Here is a 25,772-nt window from a genome sequence, read left to right on the forward strand (position 1 = left end):
CCGTCCCATTTAGAGGGCCGATTTTCTCTGCCAGCCCCTGCCCACCTCCCCTAGACAGCAGGGGAGCCTGAGCTGTCTGACTGGCTCGTCTCCTGGGTGGGGACCCGATGCGGGCTCGAGATGGCCTGGCCTGGGCCTGTGGTGCTGAGGGCTTTGAGAGACTGTGCCAGGTCTTTAGGACCCACAGGAGCTTCCTGGTGGGACGTGAGCACCGCTGTGGATGCCTGTGCCCAGCTGCCGCCCCTGCTGCCAGCCCTGGACGGGGCCCTGTGGGGTGCCCACGGCCCGCACACCCAGCATGCTGCAGGTGCTCTCGGGGAGTCGGACCTGCCTGACTGGGATCCTGTGGTTGGGGAGGAGTCTGCATGGCAGCCACAGGGGCTGCCCAGGGGGGAGGGCTGCTCTCAAGGGCCACCCCCGAGGTGCCTGGCTGAGCTCCCAGCTTGCCCACCCTGGGAAGCACCCTGGGGGCCCTGCCCGGGGACATGGACACAGTGCAGGGGGACTGCTTAACCTGAGCCCAGCCTTCCATCGTCAGTGGCAGCAGGGACCGGCCCCAGATGCCTATGGGTGTTCGGGGCAGGGGCTGGGTGGTGGTGGGTGCTCTGCACATGTCCAGTGGGCCCAGCCCCAGGAAGGCCCACCGCTGCTTCTGACAGAGACGGCACTTGCCTGGCACACTTTATTTCTCAAGGGTGGATGGGGGGCTGGGGGGGGGACGTACCTCTCGGGCTGGAAAGGACCCGCTGACAACACAGCAGAAGTGTGAGCAATAAATACGCACGTACATTCAAGTATGAGGGCTCATCCCCAGAGGCCCGCCTCAGAGTGGTCCCCCGCGGAGCCCAGGGTCAGCCCTCCAGCTGGTCCCCTGCCTAGTGCCCAGGCTGTGACATGGGTGGGCACAGGCCCTCCCCAGGCTTGGGGAGGCATCTGGGAGGACTGCTGCCTTCCCTGGTGTCTGTGAAGGTCACAGGCAGCCCCCGGACTGGTTCAGAAGGGCTGCCCACAGGTGGCGGCCGAGGCCTGTCCAGCAGGGGTTCCATCAGCGCCTGCCCTGCTCTGGGGGTTGGGGGTTGGTGCCCTGTGAGCCAACTCCAATGTGTGGGGGGCTTTTCGCCCCGGGAAGGGGCTGCGTCATCACCCCCAGATGGCGAGGTGAGGGTGCCGTCGCCCACTGAGCTTGGTGCCATCCTAGGCCCAGGCCCCGTCTGTGTTGCTGGCCCGGGGCTCTAAGGCTTGGGGTTTGGGAATGGGTGTTCCTGCCCACCCTTCCCTCTGCTGTGGAGCCAAGGCTGAGCCCTTGGATCCCTGTGGGCTCAGGGCCGCCTGCCAGGGCCAGGGACTGTGGGTGGCCCTGGACTGGGCTCTCTGTGACTGCCAACCACAAGGTTATAAGGGGAGACAGGCCCCAGGAAAGGGGTCCTGCCCTGGGGAGTGTTGTCCCCTGCATGGCTACCCCAGGACCAGCTGGGGGACAGAACATGCCTGTGTCCTGACAGCCCCCAGAGAAGACCCCTCTGGGGGCTTGGGAGATGGCCAACTTCACATTTGGCAGGGCTGGACAGTGCCCTGGAGGGGAGGGTCAAGAAGCACCAGGTCTGGGGGCGACATGCTGAAGGCCCAGCCCGGGCAGAGGCAGAGCCAGACCTGCAGGAAGCCAAGGACCGTGGACAGAGGCATGCCCCACCCACATGGCACCTCTGGTCTGCGCCTGCTGCCCTGGGGAGGGGTGTGCCGTGGGCGTGTGCCCATGTCAGCTCAGTGGAAAGGGCTGGGGGCTCAGAGCTGGGGCTCAGCCATGGCTTTGGGAGGATCCAGCATCTTGGGGGCCATGGCCGTTGTGGACAGTCGTGAGCTCCCAGCGTGCAGGAGCAGGTGCCCGCAGGTCTGGCTGTGGCAGGCAGCCTTAGCTGGCCCCAGGTTGGCACTGCTGCCGGGACTCAGGTGGCCCACTGGGCTCCTGCTCTGGGCTCCCAGCGAGGTCCACGCGCTGTTCGTCCATCCGCTTGGCCTGGACCCTCTGGATGAGGCTGAAGAAGTCCTCGTCTGGCATGGTGGGACCTCGGGGCAGCACATCAGGTGGCGGGCAGCGCTGGTCATCGATCCTGGAGGACTGGACAGACACACATGCAGGTTGGTGGTCTTGCCCTCCCCAGGCCCTGGGAGGGGGGCCTGTCCCAACACCCCGAGGTCGGCAGACTTGCCAAAGTCAGAGGCAGTAGGCACTGGCTCAGAGGCCATCTCAGGCCTCCATGTCCACCTGGGAAATTAGCTGAGGGCTTGCCTGGCTCTGGGGTTGTGCTGGGATCCCTGATGTGGACGAGTCTCCTGGGGCTGTGTGCCCCGAGCCTGGGGCTGGCCTGCCCAGCAAAGCAGGCTGAACAATACTTGGGGCTTGGAGTGACCAGGCCCAGGAGATAGCTGCTAGGTGGCCCCAAGGCCTGCACCCAAGACTTCCTGACCCCCAGGGACTGACCATGGTGTGGCATCCCTCAGCACTGCCCTGGAACCTGGGTTAGCCCTGGACTGACCCCAGCGGGCCTCTGGGGTGGGGTTCCAGGGCCTGCAGCATGGCGCTCCTTCAGGATCCCCCTGGGGGTGGGTGACTGGCCCCGTGGGCCCCACCCGCCCTGGCATGGAGAATGGTCGGCTGGAGGGGCATCTGAGCTTCTCTGCAGGGTCTGGAGAAGAAGGGACGGGAGCCGGCGGAGCATGCATGCGAGAGGGTAGGGGGCTCTGGGCTTCCGAGGAGGGGCTGGCTTGGAGGCGGCTCCTGGCCCACCGCCATGGTGGTGTCCCCTCTGTGGGAATGGACATCAGATCTGGAAACCTGCCGGCCAGGTGCGGGGGCGGCACATCTGTTGCCCCACCCCTGGCCATTTTCCAGAGTCTTTCTGACCTGGAGACCCCAAAACCCCAATCACTGTGCCAGGCCCAGCCGAAGGGCAGGTAGACACACGGGTGAGCCTCCCGCTCACAGCCGTGTCCTGCCATCTCCGTGCTGGTGAGGCGGCCCACCTGGCCCATCCCGGGACTCGGCACTGACCTTGATGTCCACTGTGTGGTCCTGTCTAGCCCATCCCTGCTTGCATCCCACAGCTGGCCAGCAGCTGCAGGGGGGGCCCTTCATTTCCTCCACCCAGAGGTGGAGCTGAGGGAAGCCCTGAGGCCACATCCTGAGGCGCCTGGCAGTGCCCTGTCCCAGCCTGAGCCTGAGGGTGTCCCAGGCTGCTCTTCCCAGTGACTGTCATCCCCCTGCATGTGGAGGCTCCCAAGAAGGTGGGGTCCAGGGCAGAGCACTCTGGGCACCCAGTGGCACTGGCGACACAGCCTGCTCACCAGCCTGTGGCTCCCTCCCCTGGAGGGACCCCTCAGGGCTTGAGACAGGGGCCAGCCCACTGCAGGCCCCTAGGTGCAGAAGCCCTGACCCGGCTCTGGGCTGTGGCCCACCTGGTACTTGATGAGCATGTTGAAGAACTCGTCTCCCGGCTCCTGGGGGTCTCCGTCGCCACGGAGGTGCCCCACGTTGTTGTGGGTTATGCGCAGCCCAGGCAGGCTGCCCACACTGGCCCGCTGATCGTCCAGCCGGCGACTCTGAGAGCTGGCGATGAGGTCGAAGAACTCCTCCGTTTGGGGGGAGGCTGTCATCGAGGGCTGGGCTGCAAGGGGCAGAGGGTAAGGCCTGGGTGGGGGGTGGCAGCAGGGCCCGGTGCTGAGGCTGGGGCCCACTGCAGGGCCAGGCCTGACACTGGGGCTGGGGCTAGCAGGGGGCTCGGACCTCTGAGCCCAGCCGGCCTCCAGTGCCTGCCCTGGGGACAGGGCCCAGGGCTTCTGCTGGCTCACCCTGCTGCAGCTGCACCCGCCTCCAGGGCCTTCTAGGAGGTGACAGGAGAAAGCCTGGCCTCCCGCGCACTGCGAGGCTGCTGCTGCACCCTGACATGGCGCGCTCCAGAAGGGTGGGGTAATTACACGCTTCCTAGGATGCAGCTCTGGGGGCAAGTGCGGGGGGCGGGGGGAGCGCTCTGTAACTAAAGGGCATTTTGCAGCTGGCCTGTCCCACCCTTTGGGGCAAAGCACTTGGGCACTTTCTGGTCAGGACTGGGTCTGGCTGGAGACCCTGGCTGGCCTGGCAGCAGGTGCGTGGCTTAGGGAACACCCGCATGTAGGAAGGATGGAGGCCCAGGCACCTACACTCACCAACCCTCTCCTCCAGGGTGGGGGCAGCCGTGGCCTCTGCGGCCCCCGCCTGGCCCTCCTCCAGGGGACAGCGCTGGTCCTCCATGCGGCTGCTCTGGAACTTGCTCAGCAGGTCAAAGAAGCACTCCTCTTCCGACGACGAGGCCCGTGGGATGCTCTGGAGGGGCGCGGGGTCAGGGCAGCCCGGCCAGCCTGCCCTGCCTGCCACCCCACTTCTCTCCTCCTGTGGCGGCCACCCCAGGCCAGGCCCCCGTCATCTGCCCCACACGTCCTGCCCCTGCCCGTGCCCTGCCAGCCTTGGGCTGGGATGCTCCCATCTAACCCAGTTCACAGCTCCCACCTCCTGAAGGCCTCCCCACGCCCCACCCACGCTCCACCTGTGTCTGGCCCCCAGCATAGCACTCTCCAGTGTCTGCTGGATGAATGGACAGATGTGTGACCTGGCCATGACAGGCAGGGAGTTGACATGGCCACTAGACACATACTTCCAGTGGCAACCTGGCAATGATGGTTGATGGGGCCTGTCCTGGGCCCTGGGTGCCACAGAGGGTGGGGAGGTCCCAGGGCCTGCCACCTGTGGTAGGGAGGGCCAGTGGGAGCTCCTACACCTGCGGCCCGGCCCACCAGCCTCAGGGGATCTTCTTGGGCTGTAGGAGCCTGAACAGGAGGACCCAGGTCTGCCAAGATGTGGGCTGCTGAGTGCCAGACACAGCCAGAGCAGCCTCGAGGCAGGAGGCTGAGGCACAGAGGGGCTGTATGACATGTCCAAGGCTCCCCGTAGCAAGAGCAGAGCTGGAATTGGATACAGCAGCCCTGTGGACGGCCCTGTCTCAGGACTGGGGTCAGGACTCCAAAGGCAGAGGGGACCTTGCTGAGGGAGCCATGGGAAGGGGGCAGTCCTACTAGCATGAAGGAGAGCCCCACCTGTCTCCGGGCCTCAGGTTGACCCCCACCCCTTCACCCGACCTCTTGCCCGGCCCTGGGCTTTGTCCTCCCTTAGGCCTGAGCCCCTCCCCTGCCGAGCCAGGAGGGAAGGGAGAGTGGGTATGCAGGAGCTTAGGTGGCAGACCGCAGGCATGCCTGGGGCTCAAGGAGCCTGCCAGCCCAGGCAGATGGAGGTGGTGTGGACCAGAGCCTGCCTGACCGCTGGGCGTCGGGGGTGCTACACAGGTGCCTCCCCAGGAGGTGGGCTCCTGACCCAGAAGCACAGCCTGGGCTCCACGCCTGCTGCAGGGCTCTGGAGGGACAAGGCCCCTCACGCCTCAGGAGCATGAGAGGCCCACACGAGAGTCCCAGCAGGACATACTCAGGAACGTGGGAGCCCACCCCCAGGTCCCAGCCTCTCCTGCCCCCCCACCTCTCCCTGCCCCCCACCTCTCCTTGCCCCCCAGCCCTTCCCACGTGAGGTTCTGCATTCCTCCCTGCATCCCGCTGCTTTAGTGGAAGAGTCAGACCTGGTCAGGTCCGCCCACTCCCGGCTAACAGAGGCCCCTGTGCTCCCCTGCCTCTGCTGCTGCAGGGACACCAGGGACCCCACACTCACGCTGATCACAGGTGCCGCCGGCAGCAGCAGCCAGGAGCTGTGTGGGGTGCCTGCATGTGCAGCACCTCCCGCCCGAAGCACCAAGTGTCGCCTCACTGCTGCCGGGACCCGGGGGCTCACCCGGTACTTAAATAGGACTAGGGTGAGGCTCAGCCTCCCAGAGCCCGCCCTCCCGAGCTCACTCGCTCGCACAGCGTGCACGACACACACACACACACACACACACACCACGCTCTGCTCCGTAAACACTGAGGTGGATTCCCTGAGCTCAGCAGAGCGCTCCCTGGCTCCTGTGGGCGGTCATGCTAGAGGGCTGTGGGGGTGGACAGTTTATTTGAAAGCCCTTTTCCCACCCGATACCAAGGCCCCTGGGCTTCCTTCCAAAGCTGGGCCACCTCTTCCTTCAGCAGGTCCCCAGGCAGCCCTCAGCCTGGCAGTGTGGCCTGGCTTCCACCCCAGCTGGGCTGGCGCCCTGGTGGCCGTGGCCCTGGCTCCTGTGGGCAGCCCCAGCCGGCCTCAGCTGCATTTGCTGTGGCCTTACTCTAGGCACAGGAGGTGCCTCCAGGTCCCCAGTGTCCCTACACAGTCTCCCCATGACAGAGGCGGAGCCCGGATGGAGTAGTGGCTCTCGGCACCTGAAGGAAGTGGGGGCCCTGGCAGTCTCCAGCCGCGAGGCACTGAGGACACCCAGCACCCTCGCGCCCTCGGCAGGCCAGAAGGGTGCTGATCAGGCTGGGGAAGGGCTATTTTTAGACTATTTTCTAGCTGGTTTGATGCAGATGTCCCGGGAGGGGCTCCAGGCTGGCCTCTGACCGGACTCCACCTCGGCCCCCATCAGTGCCCTCCTGCCTGGAGAGGCCTGCCAAGCCCTGGGGACAGGGGAACTACAGGCAGCAGGAGGCTAGGCCTCCAGCCTACACCTGCCTGACCGCCTCTCTGACCCCACTGCCCATCCACACGCCTGGCCATCAGCCCACCCAGCCCTCCCTCTATAAGTTGCAACAAGAGCTGACTGGGGCCAGTGCAGGGTGGAGTGGGGTCTCCTGGACCCTGACCAGGAGGAACCCTGGGTAGATGCCAGCTTCCCACTGTGCCCTCCTTCTGGGGGGAACATGCTCGTGTGACTCATGGGAGAGGGGCAGCCAGAGCACCCCTGGACTGGATGCCCTGAGGCCAGGCGTGATGCTAGATACTGCCCTCCCCTGAGCACCCCTAGGGTTGCAGGGGTGGCATGGAGCCAGGAGGAGGGCCAGGATGCCCACCAGGACCTGTCTTCCCAGCGTGACCAGGCTGGCTGTGCCTCCTGGTCTGTGGGGCACCTACCGTGTGAGGTACCTGCACTCGGACGTCCGCACTGTCCAGTGGGGAGTGGCTGCCTCCCCGGGGCCTCCTCTCAGCAGTGTCTGGCCCTTCCTGGTACTTCCTGCTCCTCATGGGGAGAGGGAGTGAGTCCCTGCCTGGCCCCCGCCAGTCCCCTGCATGGTGGGTGTCTCCATTCTGCTCCTGGGGAGGGGAGGCAGGCCAGGTATGGGTGGGGCCATTCTGGGCCAATGTCCACCACCTCGGGACCCTGCAGGGAATGCCAGGAGGGTGCAGTAGACCCCACTTCCTGGGTGCACGCAGTAGGCACCAGGTATCCTGAAGGAGGAGGAAGCTGGCAGGGCCTGGGTGGGGCAGGGAGACTCATAAATGTCAGCCTTCCCACTAGCCAATGACAGTGGCCATGGCGTCCCTGTGTCCTGACCCCATGCCAGGCCCCAAGGGCCATCCACAAGCGAACCACGTTACACTAGAGAAACAGGAGGCTCAAAGGGGTTGAGGCCCTGCAAGAGCCTCAAGGCACCCACACCTGGGACCCCAGGTTGTGTCTGGGGTTCAGTGAACCCTGCCAGCTTTTCACCTTGGACAGAGTCTGAGTGGGCAGGGACAGAAGAGTCCAGGGGCTCACCAGGACTGGGATCCAGAGGCTTGGTGGGGGCACTTGGAAGGACCAGGCCTGCCCCTAGGCCCACAGCAGGCAAGAGGGAGGAGCAGGGCCTCCGGGGGCCGGTGGCAGATGGGCTAGTGAAGGCCTCAGACTGTGGGGGCACATTTATCTCCCAGTGGCTGGGCTGAGCCTGGTGGTGGCAGCTTGACAAACACGGCTCCCCAGGCTCATTAACCTGCTGCCCACACACTGGCCGTACCTCTGCTGATGTCCATCCCCAGGCCCCCCAACCCCCACCAAGCCTGGCTCACCCGTTCCAGGGGGAGTCTCAGCAGGTCCCAGGTCTCTGCACTCAACCTCTGGGTCCTCTTGGGCCTGGCCCCTGGAAGACAGTGGTGCCTGTTCAGCTCACGAAGCCAAATGGCCCAGGCCAGCGCCCTTGGGGACTGAGGATTGGGTAGCACGGCACCCTGCTTTCCAACCACACAGTCCCCTCATGGGCACACTGACACACTCCAGCCAGGTGGGGGCGCCGGGGGTCTGGGCCTGCCCGGGCTCAGGGTGGGCTGGCATTGGTGCTCCCCAGACTTTCCCCAAGGATCTGGACGAGGCCCTCTGCCCACCGCCCGGAATGCCCTTCCACCATCAATGAAGCCCACAGGCTCCATTCAGCGGCTTCCTCTGAAGCCCCCTCACACTCTGGCCTGGGGGCAGGTGGCGCTTCTGGGTTCGTTCGAGTTTACTGTGGACAACCCAAGCCAGGGCTGGGGTGACCAAGGCATCAGATGAGCCCCAAGTCAGTCCCATGCAGGGCCTTTCCCTAGGTTCCTTGGCCCCTGGAGGAATGACTCTGAACCTGGGTACTTGGCAGCTGCTGGCGGGCAGGGCAAGAAGATGAGCCATAGGAACCCATGTCCTCCCAAGAGCAGCTACATATCCCAAGACTGCCCAGCTGCAGACTCTGTGGTCACCATCCTGCCAAGGGGCCCTGGGCTGGCCTGCAGCTAGACTGCCCCCAGGCCTCTGTCTCAAACATGTCCCTGAGTGGGGGCAAGGTGCAGTTCAGTCCTGGGTGCAGTTCAGTCCTGGATCCAGTTACGGCCCTGTCCCAGCACAGGGACAAAAGTGAGTCTGGCCTTGGGCGGCTACTCACTGAACACCTGCAGGACAGAGCCAGCCAGGGAGAGCTAGCCTGGAGGCCCGTCCATGCAGGGAAGGTTGACCAGAAGAAAGGCGACAGCACAGCATGAAGTTGGAGTGCAGAGAGCCCCCAGGCCAAGCCAGGTGAGCCTTGCAGGGAGGACCAGTGGGGCTGGGCTGGCAGGGACCAAGGGTTGGCACTGGACCCTCTGAGGAGGTGGCATGTGAGATGGGGGGGTGCAGCCAGCCATGGAAAGGCTGGGGACAAGAGAGGAAGAACCTGGTAATGTGGGCACCTCAGCCTCTGTCCACCCCCACATGCCCTTGCACCTCTCCAAGGACACTGCCCTGCCAGGAATGGGTGGGCCTTCTCTCCTGGCCTGGCAGACCCTCACCAGACCCTTCACCCCAGTCCTCCTGGGACCCAAGCACCCCGCACCCGCGGACACATGCTAGACACAGCTCATCTCATGGTGGCGTGCGCCCATGGCCAGGGCTCGCGAGGTAGGACCTGTGGATGGGTGGAGGTGCTGCTGGCATCAGTGGACACTCAGAGCCATCCTGGCACTGCCCACATGGGGCTCACCCCATAAAGCAGCCTGTGGATGTCTGCAGCAGGCAAGGGTGGGAGCTGGATGGCCAGACACCCTCCTGTCCAGGCCACCACTGAGCCAGAGAGCAAAACAGCCAGGGCCTGTGGGCACATCCAGTGGACAGTAGGAAGGTGCGCCAGCTCATGGCAGTCACATGGTGCCCAGGAGCACCTGGGCCTGGGGGACAGGGCTGGAGCACAGCTACCCATCCCAGCCTCTCCAGCACAGCTAGGCCACCCGCCAACATCTCCCCCAAGGCTTAATCATGGACCTGGGCCAGACATCATCAAAGGGTGAGGCAACAGGCCATCATGCTGCACAGCGTACCTAGGTCTCTCCAGTCCCCAGACGCCCCTGCAGAGGAGAGCAGGGGTGTCGTGTGGGCTGTTGGCTGCCACCCTGCAGAGTCCATGCCTCTGCCCCTAACTGGGGAGGGATCTGCCTCCACTCAGAAAGGGGCAATGCCGAGGACTCGCAGAGTGTGAACGTCCAGAGGCTGCAGATGTGCCCAGGAGGATGCTGGTGGGCAGCAGATGTTACCCTAGTGGCCCAGTGTACCAGCTACCAGCACCCCCAAGCCTGTCCATGGCACTGTCTGATGGTGGGTTCCTAAAAATGGTCAGGGTGGAGAGGACAAGCAGAGGGAGCCAAGGACTTTGGGGACCCAAGCTGGTCCCTCCACAGCAAATGTCCAGTTGTCCTATGAGCCAGTGGCCCAGAGCATCTGCAGCAGGTGGAGGAGGAGAGGCAGGGGAGGCACCTGAGCACCCCCAGGCTCTGAGGAAACCCCTCCCCGGGCAGACACTGATCCAGAGGGCACTGTCTTGCAGGAGCCTATTGAGGGATCTGGCCAGGAGGCCAGAAGCCAGCCCCTGAATATGCCAACATGGCCCTGGGCATCCAGGGCCACCCCTGAGCCAGAGAGCAACGCAGCCAGGGCCTGTGGGCACATCCAGTGGACAGCAGGATGTGCCCCCTACCCCCAACACCAGGGCCCTAGAGCAGGGCTCCTGCCCTAGCCCTTGGCAGTGGTGGCCAGGGTCCTTCCTCTGCCCCTGGAAACAGCCTGGCTGCTGGCTTCTCTCACCCTGGACACTGAGGCACTGGAAGAATGTGGCAGTTCTGCTGAGGGGACAGGAAGGGGCGGGGTCAGGGTTCCTGCTGCCTGAAGAGCTGTTGGTGCCCACCCACCCCCAGATGAGGAAGGCTGGTCTGAGACAGAAATGGAGACAGTCCAAAGCCACGTGGAGCTGGGGGGCAGGCATGCCATGGGAGGGCCCAGGAGTCCTTAGAGAGTTGGGAGGCCCCTTACCACACCCAGTGACAACCTGGCTCCACCTCTCTCTGATGCTCCCTGGAGCTCGGGAACAAGATGCGGTTTCCCCACCTTGTCTGCAGGACCCTGCAGCTGCTCTGGGCCACCTGGCCCTCTACCAGGAGTGGTCTGGGCAGGCTCTGGCTAGCAGAGGTGGAGGTGCCTGGTGGGTCTCTTACAGCAGGCCGCGTGGGCGGGAGGCCCTCTGGGCCCAGCTGAATGGACCCTCTGTCTGGATTCTGAGAGGTCCTGAATCCAGCCACCTCCAACAGCTGCATGCCTTTGGCTGAGCTGCCTGACCAGGGGCCTCAGGCCCTGACACCCCCTGCTGCGTGTGCAACTTCCTGCCCCTCCCCTGCCAGAGTCTGACCTGCACACTGTCATCATCATTTCTGTGCAGAGCAGCTATGTCCAAGGGCTGTCCCTGGGCACCTCCCACCCCAGCAGCCTACCCTGCCTGCTGACGGCAACTCGGATGGTCCAAATCCCAGTATTTCCTCTTATCAGCCAGAATCTGACCCCTTCTCAGCCCGCTGGGACCTGTGTCTGTCCCCTGCCTGCTACTGCACCCAGCTTGCCCCTCTAGTGCCTTTTCCATGAAGGTCTGGAGACAGACCCGGGCCTTGTTGGGCTACCACCTTGCCCTCTGGCCACAGAAGTGGTCTATGGCTGTTGGCTCACAAGGTGTCCCCCAGAGATGCTGGGCAGGGGCAGCTGCGTGTAGGGAGGAGCAGAACTGCACGCAGACTCAAGGACAGCAAGTTTTTTTCTCCAGCTGCACAGAAGCCCCCGTTTGTATCAAGCCAGAAAACCCACTGGGTCCTGGATGCCTGCTCTCCACTAGCTGCCCAGCCCACCTACCACAGGGAGGCGACCTCCTGCCCAGCACAAGCCCACGCCCACCCCCCCACAGGGTGAGCTACGCCCATCCACACCCAGGCACTGCAGGGCCCGGCCCACTCCCTGTGCTGGCTCCCTGCGGCCCCTCCCGCCTCCTTCCTCCCCTGTGAATTCCCCTCACCCTCTCTCCCCAGGAGGCCCTCCTCCACCCTACTGGGTTTGTCTCCCAGGTGCCCTTCTGGCCCCCCGTGTTCCAAACCACACTGACTGTCTCTGGATATGCACCTGCCCAGCCCCAGCCCCACTGGACAGTTTCTGGAAGCCAGGGCCAGCCCACCCCCAGCACTAAGTCCAGATGAATGAAGTAAATGAACCATGTCAGCCTCGCAAAAGCCTTTCAACCCCTCCCTCCACCCCAGCACAGGGTCCAGACCAGTGTGGCCTCCAACGCCCCCACGGCCAAGCTCACCTGTGTGGGGGGCTCCCTCGGGGCCACCCCGACCCTCAGGGTACAGGCCTGCCTTCAACAGCTGCATGCTGGGGCCGGACGGACCCAGGCCTAGGGCAGCCACTCTGGAGCACAGACCTCATTCCCACCGTGATCCCGGCATGGATGTCCCCAGCTCCACTGCAGCCTGGCCACTGGCAGCCTGGCAGAAGGAGGCTTCTGGGGGCCCCCAGGCTGGGAAGGTCCAGCACACAGCAGAGCAGAGGAGCCAGTGTGGAGGACAGACGCCTCCTTGTGCTGGGGCATTCACCCATGACACGCCCCCATTCCTTGGCTCAGAGGAAAGCTGCAGGAGGACATGGAGCTGGCAGCCTGTGGGCACCTTCCCAGAAGCTGCCAACCCTGCCCCGACCTGCTGCGGGGGGCTCCTGGAGGGCAGTCGCTCTGGCCAGGGGACACGAGGTGGGGACTCTGACAGAAACTCTCTCGGCAGAGCTACCCACCCTCAGAAAATCTCAGCCACAGGCACCAGGGGCCACATGGTGGCACATATCCCCTCTGGGGATCCTGAGGCTGCTGCAGGTGGGTGCCCTCAAAGCATAGCCAAACAGGGCCTGAGGTGGGATTCCTGGAGCTGGGGCCAGGTGAGCCGGGGCCAGGTGAGCCGGGGCAGCTGGCCCCCAGCTCAGTCTCCCCATCCCCTGCAGGTGGTCTCAGGGAGCCAGGCAGCACCCACCTCACCAGCCCTTCCCTCCTGTGTACGAATCTATTTGCTTTGCAGAGAACAATCTGTCCTTGTGAGTGCACACTGCTGACCTGCACAGGATGGCCAGCAGTCTGTGAATAAAGCCATTAGAGTGGCCTTGGCCTGCTTGGGCCTCACCTGATTGGAACTCCACGCAGACAGGCTCCCTTGAGCCCAGCCTACTTGTCAGGTGACCTGACACCCCCTTCCCAGAATGCCCTCCCTGGCCATCCTGATGATGGGCACTGACCCCTTGGACTGCTCTGGGAAGGCGGGTAGGTGGGTGGGGAAGCCCTGGAGCTGGGGGCAGTGAGTGGCCCTCTCCTGTCTTTCCTGCCATTGGTCCCATGTGCTCCATGATTGTGATGGAAGGGGCTCAGGATGACTGCTGGCCTTTACTGCCCCAGGCCTCCAGCTGTCCACTACTGCTCTGCCTGTGCTGTCCCTGCCTCCTGCCTGCCCATGTCTGTCCCACCTCTTTCAACGTCACCTGATCCCTGCTCTGCCCTGCCCCTACCCCAGCACCTGGAACACCCAGTCTCACCCTCTGCACACGATGTTTGTGCCACCCACTGTAAGCTCCCAAGAGCAGGGCAGGAGTCTCTCTCCTGATCCAGCACAAGGACTGACAGAGCAGGTGTGGGGATGTCAACATGCCCTGGGGACGGGATGAACAGCCCGAGTTGCCTCTTGGAGACTCTCCATCTCCGGGGGTTCCCTGCCTCCTGGGGCTCCTTGACTCTGGGGCTCCTGACTATGGGGGCTCCCTGCCTCTGGGGCTCTTTCCTTATATGACCACTGTTAACAGCCCCTCGACCTGGGAGGTACCCCCTCCTCGTTGCTTGGCCCCAGGCAGCCGGCCCTGTGCTCCCTGGGAGACTTGCTCCCAGTGACCCTGTCACACCCTGCACAGATACAACCCCACTGTGGCCCAGAGGTGAGAGCCCCTCATGAACAGGACCGCAGCCCAGGAACTCACCCTGTGCCTCATAGCCAGCCAGGTCAGGCTTCTCTGCAGCTGCTGGGCTGGTCAGTCTGCCCAGGGCCAGCTGCAGCTGAGCGACATTCATGCGGGCTGTAAGCTCCCCGTTGCGGTCCCCGATCTGCAGCAAGCAGGGGCAGGTGAGACTGGGCAGGGGACAGTGAGGAGCCCACCATACACCATCCCTGACTTCCTAGGCTGACCCCTGACCCTTGGGTCTCTGAGGGAACTGGGCCTCACTGTGGCCCTGGGAGTGGAGTCGGGCGTCTGTCCTTGGATGTCCCCAGCAGTCCCTAGTCACACCCCATAAGTGCTCAGAGGCTCAAACAGCCTGGTTTTGTGCCACGTGGTAGCTTCCTTCTTGGGCACCCTCTGGTGGGTGGTCAGCTTGGCCAGCCCCAGGGACCCTTGCACAAGGTTCCACAGGACCCTCCTGGGCATCTGCATTGCTCGGAAACAAGCCAGAGAGTGGGGCATGGGGACTCCTGCGTGGAGCTCAGAGGGCTCTGGAGCCCCCTGCCTGTGCTCTGGGGATGTCCGGGCAGGCCATGCTGGCCCCATAGAGAGGCTCTCCAGATTTCTGCTCTCACAGGGATCTCCTGTCCCTCCCCATGTACACCTGGGCACCCAGACTCCACCCACTCAGCGACTCCCACTTGGGGCTATGGTGGTCAGGCAGGCACTGGCCTATCTTCAGCCAGGGAGGCCGAGGGGTCACTAGTGACATCCCTCCCTGACACAGGAGGACTGTCCTGGGCGTCCTCTCCAAGGAGGAGGCGACTCGACTTCCAGGAAGGTGTCCAGCTGAGGGGCCCAGAGGAAGCCTCCAGGGGGCTGGCCTGGTGCCCTGGGCTCCTCCAGTGGTCACCCTCACCTCAGTGGTGGGCACAGGCATCCCCCTGGCCCACCCTGGCCAGTCTCCTCAGAGGTTGGGGTAGGGAAATCAACAGAAGGACCCAGTCATGGGTCCCCTGTGGGGAACAGTGACACTACAGGGGGAAAACAGGTCCCCTGCCCCCTCACTGCCCCCTGCCACACAGTCAAGCGGCCACCAGGCCTCTGAGGGACCTGGTAGCCGAGGAGGCTGCTGCAGACCTAGAACGACAGAAGGGGAAGTCCAGGAAGGACACCAGCACGCAGAGGTGCGCCTGGCCCTGCAGTCAGAGCAGGCCAGGCGACGCCTGAGGGCCCCGGATGCCCGCAGGAGCAGTGGCCCTGGGAGGGCAGGCCCACTCACCTCCTGGGAGATCTGCAGGTGCTTCTTGGCGAAGGTCAGGGCCTGTGCAGGGCTCCCCATGGACACGTACGTGTTGCCCAAACTCCAGCACGCACGGCCCTCGCCCACTCTGTGGAGGGAGAGAGTCCACACCTGCCCTCCCCAGGCCTGCCCCCATCCCAAGCCCCTGAGCCTGCTGACGGTCAGGGCCCCCTCATGTCAGCTGCCACAGCTAGAACCCCAGTCCCATGGGGCATGTCCCAAAGGTCCCTAGAGGCACTGACAGGGTAGTCGGACAGCACATCCTGGTCTGCAGTGACCCACAAATCCAGCCACCATCAGGGAGAAGCCCCAACCCACTGCGCCAGTTCCCCTTCCCCTTAAAAGCATGGACTCAGAGGCCCCAGTGTGGGAAGCAGCCTGCCCGAGAGCCTGCACTGCCTTCGGGGCGTTTCTGGCCCCTCAGCGTAGGAGGCAGGCGGGACCAGCGGGGTCAGGGAGCCTCCTGTGAGTGGCTTGCCCCATAATGGCAGGTGAGCCTTCCCCCCCCCCCCCAGGATCCCTCCACCCTGGGGTCATTTTCAAAACAAGGTGGAGGTAGCTGAGTGCAGGGCTTGAGGCATCCAGCAGCCCTTCACTGCCCCATAGGCACCACCTCTGGTTCCAGGCCACTGCTGTCCTCCATTGGTTTCCCTGGAGGAAAGCCTGGGGCCACTAGAAGGCAGCCAGTCCAGCAGCCCTGTGCCTCCGAGCCCTCTGTCCACCCGACCTGTGCCCAGGGCTGCATCTCAGGTGTCGTGTTCACACAGGTATTGTGGGGGGCAATGGGCCGGGCCATGGGGGAAGCCCACCAGTGTGTGCCAAGGGTCCCTGTGGGCGGCACTGCCCATGGCGGGAGTGGCTGAGGCCCAGGTGGGGCAGCCCCGCTTGGGGCCACACCACAGTCAGTGGTGCCCCAGGGGCTCAGGCTGAGCCATCTCTCCTCACCACCGCCCTCCCGCTCTCCCACCCCTCCCACCACGTCTGTGCGCACCTGTCACCAGGGCCCTCCCGCCCCTCCCACCACATCTGTGCGCACCTGTCAGCCAGCTCCTGGGCGATGAGCAGGTGCCTCAGGTGGTACTCGGCTGCCCGCTCATAGTCCTGCAGCAGCGTGTACGTGTTGCCCAGGCTGTAGCATGCCTGCGCCTCCACCGCCTGGTCCCTGAGCTGCCGGGACAGCTGCAGGGTCTTCCTGCGTGGGGTGGGGGTCAGCCTCCAGGAAGCAGGGCCCGTAGCATGTCACTTGGGGTTGACTATGGGCCTGGTCCTGATAACCAGCTCTACCTGGTGGCAACTACTCAGGCCAGAGGCAGAGGTGATGGCCCAGAGCTCTGGCACAAGCTGGGGAAACCGTGACCTTTATCTGCCTTTCCTGGAGCCCCCACCTGGCTCCTGGGGAAGCTGGGTGGTCTCACTCCCCACCTGGAGTCACCTCCTGGGCTGGTGTCCAGTTCTCCCAGGGACCTCCCTCTCCCTGGGGCTGGGGGGATTCCTACTTGTAGTACTCAGCGGCCACATCAAAACGTCCCAGGAAGATGTGGGCATTGCCTAGGTTGCTGTAGGCCCTCCTCTCAGCCGCCTTGTCCCCAAACTCCTTCGCGATGGCCAGGCGCTGTGGAGACAGACACAAGACCCAGGCTCGCAGAACAGCCTGGGATCTGAAGTAAGGCAGGTGTTGCCTCTCCTGCCCAGGGTCGCTGTCCATGTCTGTGTGTCCAGAGGAGCATCCAGGAACCCCAAGACGGAGCACAGGTGCCGGGGTGTGTGGGCACCCTGCCGTCCTGCTCTGCCCAGCTTGGAGACTGCCAGGAGGGCCCCTGGGGCCAAGTGGAGCCGGGCTCTGCTGCTGCAGCGGCCTCGCCCCATGTCCCCAGGCCCAGCTTACCTCCTTGTGGAAGGTTGTGGCCTCCGTGAAGTTCCCCAGCAGGTAGTGGGTGTTGCCCAGGTTGCCGTAAGCCCGGCCCTGGGCCGCCCGGTCACCCAGCTCCTTCACCAGTGACAGGTTCCTCCTAGGAGTGGAGTCTGTCTGAGTCTGTCCCTCCCAGCTGCAGGGAAATGGCCACACCCACCTCCCAGGTGAGAAGGTGCTGGGTGGCCCTCAGGGGTGTGCCATGGACACGGGCCATGGGCTCCTTGAGCTTTAGTGCAGGCCGAGCTCCAGGGCTGGGGGCTGGGTCAGTCCCGCCAGTCCCTGACAGGTGCAAGTGGAGGCCTGCTGGTGGGATAAGGCCAAGGGCTGCGAGCTGGGTGGGCTGTTCTGTGCCTGGGGCTGCTGCCCAGTCCAGTGTGCAGCACAAAGCTCAGGAAGCAGCAGGAAGCTGGACGTGCCCGCTGCCTGCCCCACTCACTCGTAGAAGGCGGAGGCCCTGCGCAGCGTCTCACGCACGTCCGGAGGCAGGTGCCCGGGGTCCTGAGCGGCGCTGCAGCACAGCTGCTTGCCCTTGGCGTGGTACACGTTGCCCATGTTGTACAGTGCTCTCGCCTCCCCGACCTGTGGACGACCCAGTGGGCAGTGCCCCGCTGTCCACCCAGCAGTTCCTGGCTGGGATGTCACCCCAAGTGTGTGCCAAGCCCACCAACAGCTGTTCTGGAGCCTTGAGGCAAGGACTCAGGGGACACCTACTCCAGCCACCCTGCCCCTAGCCTCAGTTTCCCCATCCGAACAAGAGGAACAGAAACACTTTTGTCGTAGAGTCGTGGGGGGAGACGGGCCAGGGATGGTCAGCCTCCTGCACCAGAGGCTGGGGTGACATCCAGGATGCCTGCCTCTCCTTTCAGAGCACCCCACTGGCGGGGCCCTACAAGGAGTGGCAGGGACACAGGCAGCGCTGGGGAGACGAGCAGAGAGCAGAACCCAGGCTGGGCCAGCTGTTGGGGAGGCCGAGCCTCACGGCAGGAGCTGGGGCAGCCCTGTTTCTGAGGGATCTGGACTCTCCCAAGTCCTTAGGGGTGTCTCTGCCTTCCCTCTTACGGGGGGACAGCTGAGTGGGGATGAGTGGTTCATTGCCTGACCATGCCTGGGTCTGGACCTAGGCCAGGGGGCAGGGGTGGGAGGAGCAGGTGGCCAAGGAAGCCACCCCTTCCCTCATCCCCTGCTCCTGGACCAAGCCCCTCCTCTGTCCCCTGCTCTTAAGCCAACCATCTACCTTGTCCCCCTGCTCCTGGGCAATGTCCAGGTGCCGCTGGCAGCAGACAACAGCCTCATCGAATCGGCCTAGGACCTTGAGGGTGTTGCCCAGGTTCCCACTGGCCTTGGCTTCCCCCATGCGGTCACCAATGGTCCTGGAAAGCAAAGGAGTGAGGATTGGTCAGGTCCCTGAGCCCAGCAGGAAGCCTGAGCAGGTGGCCAGGCCAGGCCAAGGGCACCAGCCTAGGGCTGACCAGGAGCCTGCGTCTCCTGGGTGAGGCTGGGCAGGGTCACTTCCTGTGCTGCCTGACCTGCTGGCCCCCAGCAGCCTGCAGAGCTGCCATGGTCCACAGGGAGCCCAGGGCCTGCCGTGGCCCCTGCAGGCCTCAGGCGGGGCTGGCAACAGGCACTGGCCTTGCCACGATGTCTGCAGCGAGCCTCTGCTGCACTAGACATCAGGACGTGGGTGCCCAGGCCGCTGGGGGTCCTGTGGGCAGGGCTGGTAGAGGAGGAGCTGCCCAGGTGCGAGGCAAGGTGGGTGCCAGGGACAGGCCACAAATGGGACACAGCACGTGTCGTACCCTCCGCACACACTGACACACGTCGCAGCTTGAGCACAGGCCCTGGGGGGACTGTAAGACCCCAGCCCCTTCCAGGGGTCCTGTCAAGGGCCCTCCCTAGGATAGGGCAGTGTGTGCCCGCCCTCCTGCCACCCCAGGGCAGGTGCGGCTGCCCCTTGGGCCTGTGTCCTGCAGGCACTCACCGGGCCAGCAGCAGGTCGTGTCTGTGGAACTGCAGCGCCCGGGCGTGCTCCTTCAGGTAGAAGTAGGCGTTGCCCAGCTGGCTGTAGATGGCGCTCAGCGTCTGCAGGTCCTCCGTGCCCACCTGCACAGCGGCCTCGAAGAAGGCCACGCCCGCCTTGAAGTCGCCTGCCTTGCACAGCCGCTCTCCCTCCAGGGCCAGCTCCAGGCACGAGGCCTCCATCCTGGGCAGAGGGCGGGGTCTCATGCGCAGCCATCCCTTGAGGACCCAAGCTCCTCCCTGGCCATGCCATGGAAGACGTGCCTCCGCGGGCTGTGGCAGGGCCACCCCGTGCTCGCACACACCTGGCAGCAGCACTGTCCCAGACCTGCCTTCCCGTGCAGCTTCCCTCACTGCCTGCCCTTGGCCACCAGGGCCGGGAGCACCACCTGGGGAAGGCATGGGGGCCTCAGTAGTCAGTGTTTGACTTGGCCGAGCTGCAGGGAGCTGGAGCAGACCCCACCTGCCACCTTCCACAGGTCTCAGCAGCACAGCTAAGGGTGCCAGGTGCCCCATGTTCCCAAGAGGCCCTGTGAGAGACCCCCCAATGCCCAGCAAGGGAAACTGAGGCCACAGGAGTAGAATCTGACCCAGCCCCTCCCCATCCTGCACACAGGGCAGGACATGCACCTTCCCAGTAGGAGCACATGCCGGGTCACTGCCAGCCCTCCAGCCTCCAGGGGAGAGCTCTGCTGAGGGTCACCCATCCTGAGACACCCAGAAGCACCACAGCTGCAGCTAGGGCAGGCCTGAGAAACAGCTGAGGAAGGGAGTGGACGCCGATGTGCCCCAGGGTGGACCTGGCCCCTCCAAACCATCCTAGCTTCCGACCATGAATCCTGCCCATGTCCAAGGGCCCAGGTCCCCTTAGTGAATGCCCACAACCAGCTGGAGGCTGGCAGAAGCCCTAAACTCACAGAGGAACACACAGCTCTCAGGCCTCTGGGGTGCTGTCTCAGGACACAGTTGTCAGGGGAGGAAGACAGGCTGGGGTCACTATCTGCCCCTCCCTGCTGCGGGGCCCTGGAGCTTCAGTCTGCCCTTCTGTCCTGCTTCGATTGGTCACGAGGGCCCAAAGCCTCTGCCCTGCCGGGGCTGGAAGGGTGTTAGCATGGGTGGAGGGCACAACAAGTGGACACTGGCCGGGGGTGACAGGAGGGTGGCCCCAGTGCCTAGGCAGGAGGACAAGGGGCACAAGAGGCAGAGGAGGAGGGAGCTACTGGGGAAAGGTGCCACAAGCCCCAGCCCGGGCACCTGGACAAGGGGGGCTTGGCTCTGGGGCAGGCTGGCTGTGGTCCTTATTTTCTCTCTGTTGCTTTTTGAAGTGAACCGTTTGTGGAAAACCTGCAGAGTGATTTGCCAGACCACCAAGTGCCCTGTTCCACGCCAGGCGCTGCCCTGCCAGCCCCGGCCAGCGTGGCTCTGGTCAGGAATGATGGGGGTGTGTCGGGCAGCGTTTCTTGTCTGAACCAAATGTCCCTTTGATGCCAACACAATGTCCCACTCACTTTATTCCTGTGTTATCAAGAAAATGGGGCATTTTGAACTTTCTCAAGGTAATGGCACCACGTGAACAGATGGGGGTGGATCCCCAAGAGGCTGGCCCAAGCACCCTGCACCCCATGGGCTCAGGCTTAGTGCTGGGCCACACTGGCCTGCTCCAAGCCAGGCCTGCTGGGCCCAGGCACTCTTGGCCACCATTCAGCTGGCCAAGAGCTCATGAGGAACTACACTGTGCCTGGCCCGGAGCCTGACTCTGGGTGCCACCCCCTGGGGTCAGGGGGGCTGTGGGGCCTGCCTCTCCTGGCTGCAGCAGTCAAGGACAGCAGGCTTCCTGCTCCTGTCACCTCCCTGCTTCCCAGGGGCCAGCACAGCCCACCTGGCCTCTCAAGGACCAGGGGTCAGGGGCACGGCCTCGACCAGAAGGCCAGACCCCTCAGGCCGCCAGCATGTAGGGTTTCCTTCCCTCCCTGCTCAGATCCTCAGCAGTCACCTTGCCGAGCCCTCTGGAAAAGGCCATCCAGATGCCACACTGGTCAGTGTAACCCATGGTTGCCGTGGCAACCTACCACAGGATAGCTCCCCGGCTATGGCCAGTGCCGCGCACAGTCCTCTTAATTAAAGCCTCTTAATTAAAGCCTGCCCAGGGCTGCTGTCCTTTCAGTGCTGTGGAGGAGGGGACCTGGGGTCTGGGGGGGTCTGCTGCTGGCTAGGAAGTCGCCCCCCCCCTCACCGTCCTCCAGGCCCAGAGTGCAGTACGGGCTTCCGCCTCAGGAAGGGCTAGGGCCAAAGGGAGTACCAGCATGGCCATCCTGGACCCAGGATGGGTCTAACCCAGGCTAGGAAGGTGGGGAGTCACCTGGCGAGGCACCCGCCCTCCACCTATCAGGACACCCGGTTCTGCTCCACCCTCTAGGCAGCACCCGGCCCCAGCAGGGCACCCATCCTGCACCTCTTCCTCCGAAGGTGGCGCATCTTCTGCACATACAGCCACAGCTCCAGGCCCACGGGCAGCAGCAGGGGACGGGGGTGGGGCGTGCCGTACACCACCTTGCACACTGCTTTCTCGGCCAAACTCAGGGCCACAGGCTGTCCCTCCACGCTGGGAGCGGGCATGGCAGGGACCTGCACCTCTCTCCCACCAGCTGTGGGCCCCAGGGATGGACCAACTTGGGGTTGACCTGTTCCCCCACACCTCCAGGGTGGTCCAGGGCAAAGGTTCAGCGGCCTCTGCTCCAGGAGGAGCAAAGAGGTGCCCTGGGGCCTCTTTCCCTGGGTCCTGATGTGGATCAAGGGATCAAGGGCAGCTCAGAGGCAGGATGAGCACAAACAGGAGGGGCGGGGAGTAGGAGCTAATCCTCCTCCACCTCTTGGGGCTGGGAGGGAGTAGAGGGGCCAAACCCAGCTGCATTCGGGTGCAGTGTGCCCATCTGCCCAGTCAGCACCAGCTTCTCAGCAAACTGACTAGGGTCTGGCCCTGTGCCAGGGCCTGGGTCCTCCAGGAGCCTGGGGCTGCACATAGCGGGTGCTGGTCAGCGCTGGTGGATACAAGAGTGGGGACGGGCACTGCAGCCCCCAAGAACAGACCTGTTCCCATCTGATGTGTACAGAGGCTGGCAGATGGTCTAGCTCTCCCACCTGGAATGCCTGCCAGCTGCCAGGACGGCCCGGCTGAGGGCTGGGCAGGGTCAGCACTTGGCCTTTCCTGTTCTCTGCAGGACCTGGCGTCTAGCCTGCTCCCACCTGACCCCAGCCTGGCCCAGTCTGCAGGCTCAACTGACATAGAACACAGAGTCCTCAGCCTTGCCCAACTGTCTAAGGTAAGCTCTGGGCCCTAGGTCTAGCCAAGGTGTAGGGCCACTTGGGGCATGGGGAGGCTGTCCCTAAGTCAGTGGGGGCTCTCCTAGCCCTCCCAAGATCCTGGTTGTCCTCAGTCCCCCAGCCCTGACCCTGTAAGGAGGCAACAGTGTGACCCTTCCTGGGCAAAGGAACTCCCCAGAGTGTAGAGGAGGTACCAGCATCCAGCTTGGACAGAGGGTCACAGGGGCTCAGAGAAGGTCTCGAATCCAGGGCCCCGCAGGGCAGGGCACTGATGGAAGACCAAAGCCTCATAAGGGCCTCCCAGCTGGCTCACCACTGGGTGCTGCCTCACCTGGGACCCTAGGACTACCCGTGAAGCTCCCCACTGCTGTTTGAGGTCAGAGGTCTCCTGAGGTTGAGCAGAATGGACCCAGGGATGGGAAGGAGGGAGGCACAGCTGGGGTCAGAGGGAGCTGGACAGTGGGCCTGGGGGCTCGGCTCCCTGAGAGGATCTGGTGGTCTGAGCAGAATCAGGAACCTCAGGATGGCAGGGAGGGTTTCCAGGGCCTGGGCACTACTCTTCCAGCCACTGACCACCTTACCCCAGGACGCTTGGCTAAGGCAGGCAGGGCAGGATCATCTCCTTGGTCAGTACCTGTTGACATGCCGAACCCAGGTTCTGCACCCTCACGTCAACCGCAGACCCCCTGGGCTCCCAGGCCCTCCATCATGCCTGTGGGCTGCCCTCTCCTGCCCTCTTGGGGACCATGCCAGCCTGGTAGGGACAACTTCCTCACTCAGGAAGAAGATCCTAGATCCTCTGTCCCTCCACACCACCTCTGCAGGCTGTGAGATATTGCCTGTCAGTCTGTCCAGGGCCCATGTGCACTGGGGACCCCGAGGGCTGCAGCCACCCTGGGCAGACAGAGGCCAAGCTATCTGGAGCTCCAGAAGGTCTGTCCGCCCCAAGGTCTACCTGACATCCCACTCTCAGGGTTAGAAATCAGAGATGGAGGGTTCCCCAGGGCTGTGGGCTTAGCGCCCCCCACTGGCCACCCCTATCCTGAGATAGGTAGCCTTCCCACCTGGGATTTGACACCTGGAAGCAGATGCACTGCTTAATTAATAAGCAACATTCTCCACCTCCCAGGAGGAGAAAGACCCTCCCCAGCGCCTGGGGACCAGCCCCACTTTGTCCTCCCCTACACAATGGCCCTGGCCTGATCCTCTTCAACAGGACCAGGATGGCCACCCAGCACCTCTCCACTGAATGAGGCTGACCAATGCCACACCACAGCACCCAGGAGGTGGGCTACCCTCTGTCAAGATCCCACCAGTGCCTGTTGGTGACCTGGTTAGTGAAGTGGTGACCAGCTCCCTTGTGGCCAGCTGGCTGACGTGGCGACCATATCCTGCCCAAGCCCTCTGGCCTGGCCTTAGTACCCAATGCAGCATGCTGGGAGAAGCCATCAGCCCATGGCCCCACCTGAAGCACATCACCCTGCTTGCCAGCCACCATTTCTGATGGTGCCCCGTCAGGCCTCCTGACACAACTGTTAGCCTCCATCAGACTCTAAGACGTCCTCTGGTGTCCACTACCAGGCTGGCTCCTTATCCAGTGTCCAGCTCCTACCATGCGCAGCCCTGGGCCCCTCAGCCCTGCTGTCCACTACCTGAATCCTTACAGGCCCCTCCCTCCAGGACTGTTACCCATACCCTGGGCCAATGCTTGCTCACAACTGGCCCCAAATCCCGGCCTCCTGTCCAGCCACCCCTGGAGAGAAACTACAATGACTCCCCTTTAACAGCCAAGGGGGTGGGGAGAGAGCAGGGGGCAGGGAGGGCTGGGGAGCTTGGGAGGAGTGGGGAACTGCTGGAGAGGAAGTGGACATGAGGGCCACCTCGCTGTAGGAGAGACCTGAGGTCAGCTCACAGGGATTCCAAGGGCAGTCATTCCTTAGGGCCCTGTAGGGGACACTGCCTGGGGAGAGGGCATGGGGTGAGCGGTGGGGGTGGCCTGCCCCACACCAGAGAATGCTCCATAAGGGTGCCCGTGGCAGCTGCCCGGGTGCACTCTAACAGGGGCACCCCAAGGTGGGTTCCCTGATGCCCCTCTCCTTCCCAGCCCCAGATGGGAGGCAGGAGAGAAACACCCAAGTCCCCCTCTTGTGGGGCTTCCCAGCCACTTGCCCATCCCCCCAGGCCCATGCTTGGCTATGTGGGGTCTCCCAGAGTAAGGCCCTGAACTGCATGGGGCCCATCCTGCCCACAGACAGTCCTTATCAGTTCTTCCCCTCGCTGGCAGAGGACCCAGAGCAGATGCCACCCTGCACATCCCCCACTCCTGGGAGCCCTGGGGAAGGTCTGAAGGCAGGTCTCCAGCACTGGCTGCCAGCAAACCTGTCCTCAAGCCCCTCCACCCATGGGGGCCAGGAGACAGACCGGGGGTGAGGGGGGCCGTGTCTCTGAGCAGTACACAGGGAAGAACAGGCACTGGAGTGGGAGGGGACACTGGCCACCAAAGCCTCTTTGGAGTGCCCAACAAAGGCTCGCTAGTATCAGACTTCTCTGGGCCAGGCCTCTAGCAGGAGCTTCCTAAGTGTCAGAGATGGTCAGAGGAAAACAAGACAGCCATCCCTCAGTCAGGGGCCAGTCTGCAGGGCCACTGCAGGGAGCTGGGCATGCCTCTGGGCAGCCCTTGCCCAGCACTCAGGCCCACCCAGCCCAGCCTGAGGCTGAATGAACTGGCAGCACCCTGCCCACTTGGGGGACCATGTGCCCGCAGCCAGGCCCAGTGTACCACTTTGAGGAACACCCTTGACAGGCCAGGAGTCTCCAGGCAGGCACATGGGCAGGGGAAGGGCCACCCTGTCATCCCCGGTGGGCATAGGCACTGTGCCCAGGCGGCTGGATCACATGTGAATCCGCCAGGAGGCAGGTGCCTTTTAGACAGGCACACACCCACCTGGCTGGCTGGCTCCAGCCCCTGGTCCTGCTGGCCTGGGACTGGGGGGGTGACCAGGGGGGACAGGGCCCCATCCATGACAGCGGGTCTCTGGCCATGCCACCCCCTGCGCCGGGTGTGGGTGTGTGTGTGGCAGCGCCAGCCTGGAGAGGAGCTGCGGGCAGTGGCCCCCGGCCGTGCTGGACATGCAGCTGCTGGCAGAGCGGTGGAGGCGCCCGTCCCGCGGTCGCCGGGCAATGGGAGGGGGCTGCAGGCAGAGGGCCGCCGCGGCGCCCACCGCAGCCCGCGCGGCGGAGGAGGCGCGTCCCCGGCCACGTCGCGCGCCGCCGCGCCTTTGTTCCCGCGGCCGCCTCCCGCCCGCCACCCGCGCCGCCCCCGCCCCGGCCCGCGTCCCACCTGGAGTAGAGGCGCCGGGCGGCCGGGCCCGGGAGCTCGTCGGCCGCGGGCGGGGCGGGGGCCGCCATGGTCGGGAGCGGGAGGCCGCCGGTCCGCGTCCGCGCCCGCGGGAGGCGCCGAGGAAGTGATGTGCGCGGGGCGCCGCCGCCCCTCCCGCCGCGAGCTGTGATGTCACCGCCGCCCGCGCGCTGG

The 25,772-nt window shown here is 64.3% G+C and overlaps 1 protein-coding gene across 7 annotated transcripts; it reads right to left on the reverse strand.

Moving 5' to 3' along the window:
- Positions 1 to 650: 650 nt before the first annotated feature.
- Gpsm1 (G protein signaling modulator 1) lies at positions 651 to 25,690 on the reverse strand. 7 transcript variants are annotated; one of them, XM_058585922.1, is made up of 15 exons: positions 25,581 to 25,690; positions 18,882 to 19,103; positions 18,138 to 18,273; positions 17,340 to 17,482; positions 16,877 to 17,000; positions 16,488 to 16,603; positions 16,028 to 16,183; positions 14,971 to 15,079; positions 13,731 to 13,854; positions 7,982 to 8,052; positions 7,079 to 7,246; positions 4,201 to 4,357; positions 3,454 to 3,662; positions 2,535 to 2,804; positions 651 to 2,116 (listed from the first exon to the last, which is right to left on the reverse strand). In XM_058585922.1, exons 1-15 carry the CDS (start codon positions 25,646 to 25,648, stop codon positions 1,910 to 1,912), a joined length of 2,280 nt encoding a protein of 759 aa, XP_058441905.1. In that variant the 5' UTR covers positions 25,649 to 25,690; the 3' UTR covers positions 651 to 1,909. The 7 variants fall into 7 exon arrangements, with proteins under 7 accessions (XP_058441905.1, XP_058441904.1, XP_058441906.1 ...); XM_058585921.1 differs by having other exon boundaries at positions 7,067 to 7,246; XM_058585923.1 differs by lacking the exon at positions 25,581 to 25,690 and adding an exon at positions 19,837 to 19,856 and having other exon boundaries at positions 7,067 to 7,246.
- Positions 25,691 to 25,772: the final 82 nt, after the last annotated feature.

The sequence above is a fragment of the Marmota monax genome, unplaced genomic scaffold, assembly GCF_021218885.2.
Source record: "Marmota monax isolate L192 unplaced genomic scaffold, Marmota_monax_Labrador192_F-V1.1 WCK01_AAM20220418_F8-fsc00167, whole genome shotgun sequence".
NCBI classification, from domain to species: domain Eukaryota; kingdom Metazoa; phylum Chordata; class Mammalia; order Rodentia; family Sciuridae; genus Marmota; species Marmota monax.

What these genes read in the sequence shown, in the direction of transcription:
- Gpsm1 (XM_058585921.1), bottom strand. Translation starts at nt 25,648, where the DNA reads ATGGCGGCCCCCGCCCCGCCCGCGGCCGACGAGCTCCCGGGCCCGGCC. An exon ending in CCCAGGAGCAGGGGGACAAG is followed by an intron (nt 17,483 to 18,137) that starts GTAGATGGTTGG and finishes GGTCGTCCACAG; the next exon opens with GTCGGGGAGGCGAGAGCACT. An exon ending in ACCTGCAGATCTCCCAGGAG is followed by an intron (nt 13,855 to 14,970) that starts GTGAGTGGGCCT and finishes TGCTTGCTGCAG; the next exon opens with ATCGGGGACCGCAACGGGGA.